This window comes from Eptesicus fuscus, chromosome 8 (assembly GCF_027574615.1).
Source record: "Eptesicus fuscus isolate TK198812 chromosome 8, DD_ASM_mEF_20220401, whole genome shotgun sequence".
Lineage (NCBI taxonomy): Eukaryota > Metazoa > Chordata > Mammalia > Chiroptera > Vespertilionidae > Eptesicus > Eptesicus fuscus.
The window spans coordinates 91,309,349-91,325,083 of NC_072480.1; the positions used below are offsets into that span (position 1 = coordinate 91,309,349).

Genomic DNA, 15,735 nt, shown 5'->3' on the forward strand with positions numbered 1-15,735 from the left:
AAATTATCTGTAGGCTGCCATTTAAAAACCCTCAAATGTGTTATTGTGTGTGTTTGTTTTGTGTTTGTTTTGGTTATTTTGCCTTTTTTCTGTTCCCATTGACTCTGTGCTCCTTCCTCAATCTCTCAATATCTCCACCTTTAAAAGCTTTTACTGTTATCTTTTTTCCTTGTCTCACTGGTGCCTCATCCACCATCTATTGTTAACACAGCATATAAGATCCATCATGTCTTGCAGTTGTGATCTGTATTTCAGGTTTTTTTATGTATGAATACGATCCTGTAACTTTGCATTTGCTGCTTCCTCTAACTGAAATATCTCTATAGCTCCTTCCCCACCCACCTCAACACTTGGTAAATGCACTTAAGGCTTAACAGAATTAAAGCACCTCTGTCCTCACACTAAATGGACCTATCCAGATACAATCAAATACTGCTTATTTTGAAGTCTTCTGGTACCCTGCACAAACATCTGTTTCAGGACTGTTATGTGCCGAATTGTGTTTCTCAAAAAGATATCTGTTGAAAACTAATATGAACTTATTTGGAAAAAGGATGTTTGTAGATATGATCAAGTTCAAGCGAGGCCATACTGCATTAGGGTGGGGCCTAATCCACTGTTTGATGTCTTTAGGATAAGAAGGCTTGGAGACACCCTCGGAGAAGACCGTGTGCAGATGGAGGCAGAGATTGCAGCGATGAAGTTACAAGCAAAGGGGCAGTACTAAATATTACCCGGAGCCACTAGAAGCTAGAAAGAGGCAAGAAAGTATTCTGAGCCTAGAGCCTTCCAAGGGCGTATGGCCTTGCTGAGACCTTGACTTAGACTTCTGGCCTTTGGAGGTGTCAGAGAATAAAGGTCTGTTGTTTTAAGGCGCCTACTTTGTGGTAATCTGTTACAGCAGCCACAGGAAACTAATACAAGCACCAACCACCTATGTGTTTCTTTTTTAATTTATCTTTATTGTTGAAAGTTATACAGATGTACCCTTTTTTTCCCCCCATTGGCCCTTCTAGCCCATCCCCTCCCCCTAGGCCTTCACCACCCTATTGTCTGTGTCCATGGGTTATGCATATATGTGATATAAATTCTTTGGTTAATCTCTTCCCACCCACCCTGCCTTCCCTCCTGGTGCTACAATCACAGACATCTCCAGGACCTAGTCCAGTGGCTGGGAAATCAGATAACTCAATCAATCTCATTAATACATAAATTAATTTAATGTATTATGTTTCCTTACTTCAGTTTAAGTTTATTTTGTATTCTCTCTCAAGACAGGGAAAGACCAGTTTACCCAATAAGTCTTATTTTAACATCCATACACATTTAGGGTAGGCTACAAGACTGATTTGACTTAGTGTCAATAACTCTAAGGACAACCTCCCTGGGCATCCCACCCTTCCTCTACTTACTCAGAGGTAGCAAAGCTGTCACTGATCGAGCATCAAACTTCACAGATTCTGAACAGCTGTCAGTGTCCTCCTCTTGATCAGGAAAGCTATCCCACTGTGCCATACCTCTATCAAACACATGGAAAAACATTAATTACACATAAAATGGTTAGGACCCTTTGGCATAATGTTTCCAACTGAATTTTAGGATTAAAATTCAATTTGAGCAAGAAAACATAATTAACTAAATTTACATATCTACCATATATATATATATATATATGTTAGTAAGTTTTAATTTTAACAGTAAGACAGACTTACATAGGACCTACTCATGTATCTTGCTATGTACACATGTACATATTTCCTGTGGTCTTTTATCAGAACTTTATGAGCCAGTTTTTCTTTTGCCAAGGCATCTGTTTATCATTTTGGGCAGAAAAAAATCTAATCACTAGATTAGGAATTACAGAAAAAACTTAGTTTTGGTTTTTCTTTTTCTTACTTGTATTTATTTACTTATTTTTCAGGACTCCTCATTATACACTGGCAGCATCATAAATATGTTTTTGTACCTTTTTTCTAAAATTACTGATTTCAGAGAGAGAGGAAGGGAGAGGGATAGAGAGACAGAAAGATTGATGCCATGACCTCCTGGTTCATGGGCCTATGCTCAACCACTGAGCCACACTGGCTGGGCTATCCTTGTACCTTTTAAAGCACAATCCATATTCTATGACACAATCTATACCTATGTGTCTTGAAAATGCATCAGAATCATTTGAAAGGCTTGATTAAAAACAGATTGATGGGCTTTACCCTCAGTTTCCAATGTTTGTGATGGAAGAGTCAAGAATTTGCAAATCCAACTAATTCTCTAGTAATGCTGCAGCTTGCAATCTGAGGATCACATTTTAAAAACATTTTCCATGAAAATAAATTATACTACTTTTTCTTGGAAACAGTTCAGTTCATTCGATTGATAAATTTACAAAATAAAATATTCTTAATAAATATTTGTTGAATAAATGATATGATTTGTGTTTGGTCAGGTATTACAATATTTGTTGAATAAATGATCTGATTTGTGTTTGGTCAGGTATTACAAATCAGATCATTTATTCAACAAATATTTATTAATAATATTTTATTTTGTAAATTTATCAATCGAATGAACTGAACTGTTGGGACAGTTGGTTGGGACAAATTCCTATTATGTACCATCACCTCATATACTGTGCAAGTCACTAGACAGCCAAAATCAAGTCACATATATTAGTTTTGTTTTGTTTTTTATTTTTTAAACTAGAGGCCCAGTGCATGAAAATTCATGCAATGGAGGGGGGGAGGGGTCCCTCAGCCCAGCCTGCCGCCTCTCACAGTCTGGGAGCCCTCAGGGGCAGGAGGCGACCTGGCAATAAGGGGAAGGTGACGCCCCATCACACCTCTGCTGCTGCCACTTCCAGCAGCGCAAGCCTCGAGGCTTGCCTGAACCTCGGGCCAGCCCTGGGCAGCTGGGCAGCCACCATCTGAGGCTTGCCTGTACCTCAGGCTGGCCCTGGGCGGCTGGGAGACTGAGAGTACAGGGAGACTCTAGAGGCGGGTGGGCCCAGCCTTGCCACATGCCTGCCACCCCAGTGGGGCTGAGGTGACTGGGCACGGCCATCTTGTGGCTGTGGGTGCTGCCATCTTTGAGGGCAGGGCAGTCAATTAGCATATTCCCTCCTTGTTAGCTGTGGGCACCACCATCTTTGCAATAGCATGAAGGTCAATTAGCATATTCCCTCTTTATTAGATAGGACAAAATAGAAGTTTGCAGATAGGGGGACCAAAAAAGTGTGCTTCTGCTGATAGAGAATTTCTTGGTAAATAGGTTTTAAACTTAATTCAGACTTTTTTCCTATTCTACACTCTTATTCTTTTTATAGCTTCCTTAAACATGGACCAAATGTTGGGGCTGGGTGACTGTAGTGCACTATTAAGGCACTGCCACTCGCCTGTTCCCAATAAGCATCATTTTCTTCTTGTCAGGCCCACCTGGCATCTAGCAATGGCTATATCCCACTGTAGCTCTCAAGAGAACATTACTAACATTTTGGTTGGGACAATTTTTTTTTTTTTTTTGCAAACGATGGTCTTAGTTGTATTTTAAAGAGGAAAAGAAAGTAGCAAATCCAGAAAGATAATACAATGATCTGATTTTGACCTCAATAAGTTAAAATGAATGTTATTTTTTATCCATATATGTGCTCAGAATTCCCACATATATGTTTTCACAAATTTGCAATTTAGAACCTACAGGTCTGTTTTGGTTAAAAGGTCTTTTCTTGGGAGAAAGGAAGAATTCCATTTTTTCTCCTTTTTTTTTAAAGGTGGATCTAGAATGCTAGATGCTCCATCTTAAACAAATATATATACACTAGAGGCCCAGGGTCCCTCAGCCCAGCCTGTGCCCTCTAGTAGTCTGGGAGCCATCAATAGGACATCCTTAGTGCTGCCTCAGAGGTGGGAGAGGCTCCTGCCACCGCCACTGTGCTTGCCAGCCCTGAGCCCAGCTTCTGGTTGAGCAGCGCTCACCCTGTGGGATCGGGCCAAAACCAGCTCTCCAATATCCCCCCGAGGAGTCCCAGATTGCGACAGGGTGCAGGCCAGGCCAAGGGACCTCACAGGTGCACGATAGAGGATGGGGAGAGACACAGGAGGTTGGCCAGCCGGGGAGGGACTGCAGGAGGGCTCCTGGGCATGTCCATCCCCTCTCGCTCAGTCCCGATCAGCAGGACCCCAGGAGCAAGCTAACCTACCGGTCAGAGCATCTGCCCCCTGGTGGTCAGTGCATGTCATAGCAAGAGGTTGAGCTGCCTTAGCATATCATTAGCATATTATGCTTTGATTGGTTGAAGAGCCAACCAGTAGACTGGACCTACAGGTCTGTTTTAGCATAATATTAGACTTTTATTATATAGGATGGTAAGTATTGGGATATTTTTCAATCAATAACTTTAAGATGGAAATACCTATTCCTTCACGTAGGCTAGTTCAACAAATTCCTATTATATACCATCACTTCAATACTGTGAAAGTCACTAGACAGCCAAGATCAATGTGTTTAGAACATTTTCAAGCACCAAAGATCTTATGCACCAATATAAAAGGCTAAAATAGATAAATTATCACCAGAAAATTACATATATATATATACACACATATATATGTATATATACACATATATATGTATGTATATATACATACATATATATAATATGTATGTATATACATATATGTGTGTGTATATATATGTGTGTATGTATATATACAGATACACATACATACTTATACATATACATATGTCCAGCTGTGATCTTGTGATCTTATTTCTGATCCAGCTCAGAATCATTTCTTTAAATAATACAACTAGCTACAATGGTGTGTTTTCCACATCAACCTAATTTTTATTTTTCCCAGGTTTATTGGTGTTGGCATATGTCTATTTATATCATCTGTTTATTATAATCCTTTAATTCTATTTTTTATGCAGAGAGACACACATGATAAAGTCAGATGTAAAGATAAATAGAGATGCTAGCCAAGCATAGTCACTTCAACCAAAGGCCAGGGTCTATTTTAGTTCACTCTCATCCACCACACCCATATCTGATTGCATGGCAACTCCTGACTTCCTCCTCCATTCCTTCCTTCCACTCTATTCCAATTTTTTTTTTTTAATTTCAGCTCAGTTTTCTCTACCCCAGCTAGGCTCCTTGGGTAGTAGAAATGGAGTTGACAATGAAAGGGGAGAATCCAAGAGATATTTAAAAAGAGAAGGAAATGAAAAAAACTTGATGAGCAAGCATCAAAATATAACACTTTAACAAATACTAGGAGAAAAATATCAAACAGAAAATATGTTTCAGGAAAAAAATATGGAGAACATAAACTTGAGAACAAATACATTTAATGAGCAAGTAAAGGAAGAAGAATCAGCATTAAAGGTAAGGAAGACCCTTTGACACTATACTAGAAGAAGGCCGGGCCATGAAATAGGACAAAGAATTCCAAGGCATGTAAGAACATCCATAAGCTGCTTGCTACATGGAATTTGAGCTGTTTTGCTTCTATGGTAGAGAAGCAGATTCTTGAGAAATCATGAAACAGTAAATATGTAAAGATGATAGGCCTTGATTATGTAAACCAGAAATTTGGTCATGTTCATGCTCTTATATTGAGAAGAAATATTGAAGATTGCACTGAGATAGTACATCGAGGGAAGTTTTATTTTTCCTTCCTTATTCCTCCTCATCTCCCAGCTTATTAACATTGGATTGTGCCAGGTCTCAGTTCTTGTTCTCTCTCTGTATTATTCATCTCCTCAGTGTTCTCACTAGCCTCACTGTTTTAAATACAAACTTGAAGGCTGGTTGATGACTCTTACATCGATGTCTGTTGCCCAGAACTCTCCTCTTAACTCCAGACCTTACTAGTATATGCAACGGTCTTACAGCATCACAACTTGGATTTCCTTATGGCCCAAACCTAGGGGTCTTCCTTATCTCATACTCCACATCCAATCTATTGTCACCTTCCCTTCTGCCATCCTGGTTGGAGCCCCATCATCTTTCTCAACTTGTCTCTCAGCTTCACTCTTACTCTTTCCATTTATATACTTATTTATTCTCCATACTACCTGTAGAGTGTTCCTCTCACAAAGCAAGTCAGATCATGTCACTCCACTGCTCAAAACCTGTGAACACCTTCCCATCTCACTCAGCTCCCCATTAAAACCTTACTCTCTTAGATAGACTGACATTTCTTGAGCCTCATGTGTAAAATTACAACATATCTCTTTCACTTCAAGTCCTCCCTGGCTTAATTTTTGTTTGTTTTTCAAAAAAATGTTTCACTATCTAACTGATGTGCAATACATTTTTCTTATTCATCATGTCTACTGTCTGTCTCCTTTCACGCAAGTTAGATCTATGATTCAGAAGTTCCTTGCACTTGTTAGATTCCAATTACATACATAAATACATTATAAGAAATTTCATAAATAAATGAAAGACAGTATTTTTTGCAAGATGACTAGGTTTCATATATAGGGTTATGGCTCAAGCAAAGTTTGTATTTCACGATTGTGAAAAATTTTAAAGTTGTTTTATACATTGGAAAATGAAAAGGTTTTCTCTGAATTGTGTGTAAATAGGAAACTGAAACAAAACATTTCACCCTCAAAGTTCCCACTTTGCATCAAATGCATTAATTAGATTTACTAGATTACTTCAGTTCTTTACTGCATTATTATTGCGATTTTTAAATAATTTTAAAGAACATACACATATGAAGTTAGCAGCCAGTTTACAATTTATGCAATGCAAATGTGCCTTTAAATGTTATTTCCAAGGTTAAGAGAAAAAGTAACTTCACATAAAGTTATAATTCCAACCAAATGTCAACGCACTGACAAAGGACTGTGAAATTTTCTGAGTTTGTATAACCTATTAAAAGCATGTTCTCATGGGAAGTGAAACACATCTCTGCAATATCAGCTTTTAGTAAAGTGCGTGAAAAGTTTACAGAAGCTACCACAGGAAATCCATGTGAAAGAATTTCAATGTTAACTTGTTTGAAAACATGCCTTTTACGTTTTTCCTGTTGTTTATTTATTATAAAAACATGATAACAATGTTTGAAGGAAACTAAAGGAAAGTTTCTATCATCCTTTGTCCTAATATAAGAAAAATATACTTTCATATTTTTACATAAAATTTGAGTCTTTGTACCTAAATATCCATGTTACTTAGTTGATTCATAATGACATTATCATTTGGTCTTATATATTTCCCTTAAAATCGTATCAATATTTTATATTTCAAATTATTTTTAATTTATAATTATGGGCTACATAATAACTTATTAAATACATGAATCTTATTCATATAGTTATTTTTCTATAATGTGATTATTTTAATTTTTCCCTTCTCCTTTGGAGGACAATATTTACTAATATAGATAATGTAAATATTTTCATAATATCTGTCTTCTTTTGAAATGTTATTTTAGGATAATTCACTGTATGTTAAAACTACCAGTTAGCAGAAAAACTATTTTAAACTTCTTGATATCTACTGCCTAACTGTTCTTTATAAAGATCATACAAATTTACAAAGATTACAGTCAAATATAAGTATGGCAGTATTAAAACAAATTCACCACTATTCAGTAATAATATTTACTTTAGAATCATTTTGACTTTGATAAGAGTTAATACCTCATAGTGGCTTTTACTTGTATTTTTTATTATTAGTCTGTAGGAGATATTTGCATGTAACTATTTTTCTTCTTGGGTTTTGTGTATTCATATCAATTGCTTATACATCCTCAGGAGATCTTTATATAGATATGAATAAACTCTTTATATGCAATATATATTTTAGGCAGGCTTCCTTCTAAGACTGTTTTCTATTCAGATTTGTCATCAAATGCTTAAGGTTAACTTTATCCCTAAGATTTGGGGTAAATAATAACTTTGTAACTTTTATTATTAATAAAAAACTTTGATTTTGCATGAAAAGTTTTAAAAATGTGTATAAAATGAAAATAACTAACATATTTGAGAAACCAATAGCTCTATACCTAAGAAATATGTCCATAAAAGGGATTAAGGTAAGAAATGGAAACAACTATATTGTGCCTGGTACTACTGATGCTCATCCTTGGTAGTGAAGGAAAAATAGCATCATTTTTTTAAAAATATAAAGTCTAGGATTCAATATTGGTTGTGCAATTTCTTAACTATGTGACCTTTGACAAATACTTTATTTTATTGCAGTTTCTATATATATGTAAAATATGATTACAATTTAAAGATTTATTATGAGGATTTAAAATAATTTTTGTAAATTGCCTGGTACACAGACAACCATCAAAAAATAAATCACCTTTATTTTAAAATAACAATTTCTTTTTATTTTATCTTTTCTATTTTATCCTCACAGCAGCTCCATGAGGTATAGAGCAGTATTGTCTCCATTTTACAAGGCTAGAAAACCAAGACCTAAAAGTTTTGAATAACTAGTTAATGTTGTAGAACTAAGGAGTGAGGGAGCTTAGATTTGTATGTACTTCCATAAAATCAGCTTTCTAACTATTGCATAAAACATTAGTAATCTGAGTTCTATATCTTTTTTTATCTGAGAACACTAATCCCCATTTTATGCTGTGCAAATCTTACCCATTCTTTAAGATGAATCTAAATTCTAACAAATTCATGAACATTTTTTTAATAGTCCTTTCTCTCTTTGAAGTAATTTTGGCCTCTCCTATATTCCCATAGTAGTTGTCTGTACACTTTCACACTAGTCAAGGTACCCAAATTATATTATATTATGTTATATTGTATTATATTATATTATATCATATTATATTACATCATATCACATCACATCATATTATATTATATTACTCAAGTTAAATCATAAACTTCCTGAAGATAGTAACTGTATTTTACATTTGGAGTGTATATTTCCCTATGACTAGTCCAGTGAAGTGCATATATAGACATACAACCAATAGTTCCTACATGAGCATGTAAAGCTAATAAAAGATATTAAAGCCACAAGTATAATGTGAAAATCAAGGAAATGTGTCCAATTAAAGTGTTTAATCATATTTTTAATAAAGCCAATATTTTTCAATAAAATATACAGTTATATGCTCAAAATTTCTTACCAGTTTAACCTGCAAAGTATTTAGTATATTTTATGTATATATCTATGTACACACATATAGTTTCCATTCATGGAACACCTAGCACAAATTTCTATTTTTTTATCCTTGAAACAACTAAATCAAATTATTAGTGCTACAATAAAAAATATAGAAATGATTGATTTTGTGTATATACACCTATATCTCACATATCCTATACACACACCCAGACACAGAGAAGACATATATAATTAATAGAATTTTAGAAAAACATTAAAATAAACTTACTTTACTGTTTGTCCTAAAGACTGCTGAACTGATTTATCCACTTCCCACTTTTTACAATTGAAATGTAAAATCTTTATCACATAGTATTTCAGCATCTGATACATGAAGAAAGGAAATGACACACTGAGTGTTGAAAATCTTTCTTAACAATGCAATTCAATCATACTCTCACCAAAGCACAAGTTTGCAAAATCTAAATCTGTCTTCCCATCTAGGACATTACAAAATAAAAAGAGAAGTAAGATGAAAAAGAAACAGGGGTTATTATAATAGGGAACAGAATATATGGCAGATTAATTCTCCCTTTTTATGATGTGTATGCCTTCTATAAATTTCTATTCTCTATTATCTTCTACTAGAGGCCAGGTGCACAAATTCATGCACCAGTGGGGCCCCTCAGCCTGGCCTGTGAGATTGGGCTGAAACCGGCTCTCTGACATCCCCCAAAGGGTCCTGGATTGTGAGATGGCACAGGCCAGGCTGAGGGACCCACCGGTACATGATCTAGGCTGGGGAGGTCACAGGAGGTTGGCCATTTGGGGAGGGACCACGGGAGGGCTTCAGGGCGTGTCTGGCCCATCTCACTCAGTCCCGATTGGCCGGACCCCAGCAGCAAGCTAACCTACCAGTCGGAGCGTCTGTCTCCTAGTGGTCAGTGCACATCATAGCAACTGGTAGACTGTCTGCCCCCTGGTGGTCAGTGTATGTCATAGTGAGCAGTTGAGGGGCCTTAGCATATCATTAGCATATTACGCTTTGATTGGTTGAATGGACAACCAGACCACCAGACACTTAGCATATTAGGCTTTTATTATATAGGGTTCTCATCATATCCTTTTTCATACGATGTAAGTTTGATGAGAAATTCCATGTTTAAGTAATTTGGTTTTCTTTTTTTAAAAATATATGTATTTTACGTATTTTTATTAATTTCAGAGAGGAAGGGAGAGGGAGAGAAAAACAGAAATATCAGTGAGAGAGAGAGTCATTGATTGGCTGTCTTCTGCACCATCCACACTGGGGATCGAGCCCACAACCCAGGCATGTGCCCTGACCAGAAATCGAACCATGAACTCCTGGTTCATAGGGTTCATAGGTAGATGCTCAACCACTGAGCCATGCTGGCTGGGCAAGTGATTTGTTTTTCTTAACCTTTTCTCCCCCTACATTCTTATCTCTTGCTTCAAATACAAAACACATGAGGAAAGGAAACAAATACTAAGTAAAAGTAATAATATAACAATGCTCACTTCAGCTCTGTCTATACTGATGTTAGCATTATCTACAGATCGCTTTTGAGCACCTAACCAATTATTTATTTCCCCAGAAGAAGAGAGCAGGACAGGGGGTCTCAAGCATTGAGTCAGAGGAAAGAAATGTCCTTCACCTTCTACCACCCTGTCCGAGTTTGCAGTTTTCGTCTCATTTGCTTGATCAATTCAACAAGTTCCAGTGTGACAAATATAAAAGGCATACATTACATTAATGAAGCTAATTTTTAGATCTAATTCTTCTGGGGAAAGGTGATCAGTTTATATTCCATAGGCACTTCTTAGTATTCTAAACAGGGAGAGATCATATTTTCTACCATAAATGGCCAAAATAATCTTGCCATGCCCTCGAGTACCACAGAACACTATCTTCTCCAAAGACAGTATGCCTGCGAGAAAGAACGCAGGAACAGTGCCCTGTGCTTGAGAAAGTAACAGTATCACACAATCATTCTTATTTTTCTAAGATTAGATAATATTTCAATTGCTTCCTTTTTTATTTTGTATTTTTTTGGTTAATCCCTACCCGAGGATATTTTTCCATTGATCTTTTAGAGAGAGTGAAGAGAGAGGGAAAGACAGAGAGAAACATCGATGTGAGAGAAACACATTGATTGGTTGCCTCCTGCATGCACCCAGCCAGGCCCAGGCCAGGGAGGAGCCTGCAACCAAGGTACTGATTGGAATTGATTGGAATTGAACTCGGGAACCTGCCATCCACAGGCTGACGCTCTATCCACTGAGCAAAACTGGCTAGGGCCTTTTTTTATTGAATTTATTGCGGTGATATCGGTTTACAAAACCATACAGGTTTCAAGTGCACAACTTGATAAAATATCATCTGCATACTGCATCATGCACCCCCCAAGCAAAGTCTCTTTTTTATCCCATTTCCCTCACTTTGCCCACCTCCACCTACTCCTGCCCTTCATTTTCCTCTGGCTATCATCAAACTGGTATGATTATGTGTTATGTATGTACGTTTTTTGCTTAATCCTTAAACTTCTTTCATCCAGGCCCCCAAACCCTCTTCCCTCTGACAGCTGTCAGTCTGTTCCATATATCCCTGTCTCTGTTTCTTTTTTTCAAATTCACCTGGCATTTTAATAGTAAATTCTTTTAAAAAATATTTGCCAAATTTCCATGAACCTCATAGTAAGTTTGTCTGTAGTTTCATTTATATTTACAACAATTTTTTAAAAATATATTTTTGTTGATTTCAGAGAGGAACAGAGAGGGAGAGAGAAACATCAATGATGAGAGAGAATCACTGATTGCCTGCCTCCTGCAAGCCCCACACTAGGGATGGAGGCCACAACCTGGGCATGTGCCCTGACCAGGAATTAAACTGTGACCTTCTGGTTAATAGGTCAATGCTCAACCACTGAGCCATGCCAGCTGGGCTACAACAATTTTTTGAGATAAACTATTAGCGTCCTCATTTTATTAATAAGGAAAATGAGGCTCAGAGTTTAAATGGTTTGCCCTTGTAAATTGTTGGGCCAGAATTCAAATCCTGTCAGGAGCCAAGAGTTGGTCAAAGGATTAACTCTGACCTTACTTCAGTAAGTTACTGAAACTAGGCCCACTTCCTCTTGCCCTAGGTCAAAGCATTCCTTCTGTAGCCGCCCTTCAACCGCCACACCCTTTATCTATAGTCAGCACCCTTTACGACTTTAGCCGATTATCTAAGGGTCAGCCCCCACCCCTCTAGAAACCACATATAAGGAACGCTGTAAAAAATAAAATTTCGAGGCTTGATCAGAATCCCTTTTGTCTTGCTTCCATTCTTCTGCGTCCCTTGTCTGTCTCTCATTCTCTTAGGTGCGCCTCCTCGGTACCCCCGTTAGAAGACCCCGCTGGCCGGGGCAAAATCCAAACATTTGACTTCAGGTCCCATACACTTATTTCTTCTTTTTTAAAGTTAAATTTATGGGGTGACATTGGTTAATAAAATTATACAGGTTTCAAGTGAAAGGCTAATAGTAACAGAGGCACTGAGGTAAGCTGTGAGAGGTCTAGCCAGGTAGCTTCAGACAAGAAGTAGGGTCACTGAGGTGGATCAAGGCAGACCTGCGGGAAGGCTATTGGGCTATTCCTTAACCACACTAAGTTTAACACGAAATTCTTAGTGAGGAGGAACTTACACTAACATCAAACTCACTCTATTTCCTTTAGAATTGTTTGTGTATAAATCTTATTTTAGATGTACATATAAAATATGATCCTTTTGTGGTCTTTGAAAAATCTGGAATTTGAAAAACCTTAAACTTGAATACCCCTGTCAACACTTCATTATTAGAAAAGTCAGATTGGGAATAATAAGGTAAGGCACCAACTTTCCAAACTTCTAGCCTAATGAGGTTTAATTTTGTCAGAGTAGGCTATATTTCTAGCCTGTCTCTGTAATGTTGTTATGCGTATATCTTTCTTTTCACAATGCTAACCACTTCTGTTTGATTACTTCCACATTCTTCAAAAATGAAATTATGCATTTAGAAAGCCCCGTCTCTCTCTCTCGCTCTGTGTGTGTGTGTGTGTGTGTGTGTGTGTGTGTGTGTGTGTGTAAAAGTAATACATAATGTATTACATTACATGATATTCTCCATTAGGTTTTTCTATATGTAACATACCTTACTAGGGAACCATGTAGAAAATATATTCAAGTCAACCTAATGATTAATTGAAAGAACAGAGGGAATGTCTAAGGAGCTGGAAGTTTATATTCATGGTTTCATTTGATTTCACAGAAACTTTGCCAGGTCATTTTTCTGATTAAGATATTGAAGCTTAGAGATACTAAGCAAACTTGGCAAGAATAGAGTTATGAGTAATCGGATGTAGTATTCAAACCCAGTTAAGTTGGATTTCAAATCTTGGCAAAATATACATTTTTCTCAATCTAAGATCAGTGTATCCATTTTTAGAGGGTCTCTATCAGAAATGTTATATTGAAAACAAACTACAAACATGGACATATTCCAGATCATCGGGATAGTGGCTTTACAATCAGTTACTGCCATGGGATTCCAATGACTTTGTTTTTGTTGCCTGTGGACATATGTGTCTAGAGTGGAGGCTATATAACATTATCCCTGGTGTTCAGATAAAGTTTTACAATCAAAGAGAGAAATGGATTGGAAGAACTGACTAGGGTCTCATAGAACTCATTGTGGTAAATGTATGCATGCTGAACTCAAAGGAAGATTTATTTTACACTCATTAAGAGATACATTTGTATGCCCCAAAATGCAACAGGTCATTAGTTAACCTATATAATAAAAGCCTAATATGCTATGTATCTGGCCATCCATTCAACCAATCAAAGCATAATATGCTAATGATATGCTAAGGCCGCTCAACCACTCCCTATGATGTGTACTGACCACCAGGGGACAGACGCTCCGACCTGTAGGTTAGCTTGCTGCTGGGGTTCGGCCAATCAGGACTGAGTGAGACAGGCCAGACATGCCCTGGATGCCTCCCGAGGTCCCTCCCCAGCTGGCCAACCTCCCGTGTCCCTCCCCGGCCCTGATCATGCATCAGTGGGATAACCTTGGCCTTCCCTGAACCCTCTGACAATCTGGGACCCCACAGGGGATGTCGGAGAGCCAGTTCCGGTCTGATCCCACAGGCCAGGACGAGGGACCCCAATGGTGCATCGTGCACCAGGACTCTAGTAAGGTATATGATACCACATATTTATGTGATATATTTGCAAAGATAATATTTTTTCATATTCTGAACTCAAAGCAATAATTAAATAGTGACTTAAACATTTTAATAATGTTGCAGCAGACCCATCTCTATGTGAATATAAAGCACTTATATAACTCTCAAAACATACCTCATTGATATTTATATTGAAAAATTGCATCCTAGCAGAGCTTTTGTTTGATGATCCTAAGTAGAAAAAAAGAAAAATCTTGATGTTATCCGTAACATTTTACATAACCTTTTATGAATAGAAGTTTCCTACACAAATATTATTGAAGTTAAAATACAGAAAGAGACTTAGTATCAGCACTAAGCAGTATCATCCACTAAGCCTATCAAAAATGCTTTGGTTCACCCACAAAATCATAAATTGATATTAAGGGTTTAGTATTTTTATAGGATTTAAAAATTTACTTTATACATACATTGTACTTCAAAAGTTGGTTAAAAACTATAGACCTATGAAATATAGGTCTAAATTTATGTTTCTATGTTGCAATGTAAAATTACATTAAAATATCAACACTCAGTGTAGTGGAAGGACCAATGTACTTGTTTACTTTTCTTTGAGAATCAAAGCACTTCAGCAGGTTGTCAGCGTTTAGAAGAAAGTGCATGGAGGACTTCTAGTTCCAGCCCCAACATCTAAAGAGCTTGGAAGTCACCACTCATGTCTCTAACAAGAAAAATTAGCTGAACAAACTGAAAATCAATCATTTTTCTTGGAGCCATTAGAGAGAACTGAGGTCCCAGGGCAAAGTGCCACCCAAATTTCAGAAAGGTGGCTAGAGACCCAGAGCTGAGGTCAGCTTACCTGGAGCAGAAGACTTGGACAGGAGCATAAACTGGCGAGAACACTTGAATGGTCACTTTGTTGAATTGCTGGAGGCTGAGTGAGGACTAGTGTGTGAAGTGGGAGACTCCTAAGGGCTGCAGTCTTAGGGGCATCCGCACACTTTCATGGGCTTTATCTCTAAAAATCGCACCAGGTCTTTACAGTGAAGGGCCAACAAAACAAAACAAAACAAAACAAAACAAAACAAAACAAAAACATCACTGGGTGCCTCTGGTACAGGGAGCAGAAAAGTAACCATTTTTATATATTTCAAGTGTACAATTCTATACTACATCATCTGTCTATTTATCCCCTTCTACCTGCCCTACCCTCCTATCCCTTTGGTAATCCTCATACTATGTCTATGAGGTTTTTTTGTGGGTTTTTATTGCTTAATTCCTTCACTTGTTTCACCCAGTCCCACAACCCTCTCCCCTCTGACAGCTGTCAATCTGTTCTCCATATTTAGGAGTTTGTTTCTATTTTGTTTCTATTTTGCTTAGGTGATATTTGTTCCTCTGCCTGGCTTATT

General features: G+C 37.3%; 1 protein-coding gene across 1 annotated transcript in view; it reads right to left on the bottom strand.

Moving 5' to 3' along the window:
• MSR1 (macrophage scavenger receptor 1) overlaps positions 1-15,190 on the bottom strand; it is a 73,405-nt gene extending 58,215 nt beyond the window's left edge. Inside the window, exons 1-4 of the mRNA XM_008146257.3 lie at positions 15,183-15,190; positions 14,499-14,554; positions 9,381-9,475; positions 1,413-1,519 (exon numbers count right to left, since the gene is read on the bottom strand). Coding sequence (XP_008144479.3) covers positions 1,413-1,519; positions 9,381-9,475; positions 14,499-14,528 — 232 coding nt within the window. The 5' untranslated portion in view covers positions 14,529-14,554; positions 15,183-15,190. The remainder of the gene's footprint in view (positions 1-1,412; positions 1,520-9,380; positions 9,476-14,498; positions 14,555-15,182) is intronic.
• Between the last annotated feature and the right edge of the window lie 545 nt (positions 15,191-15,735).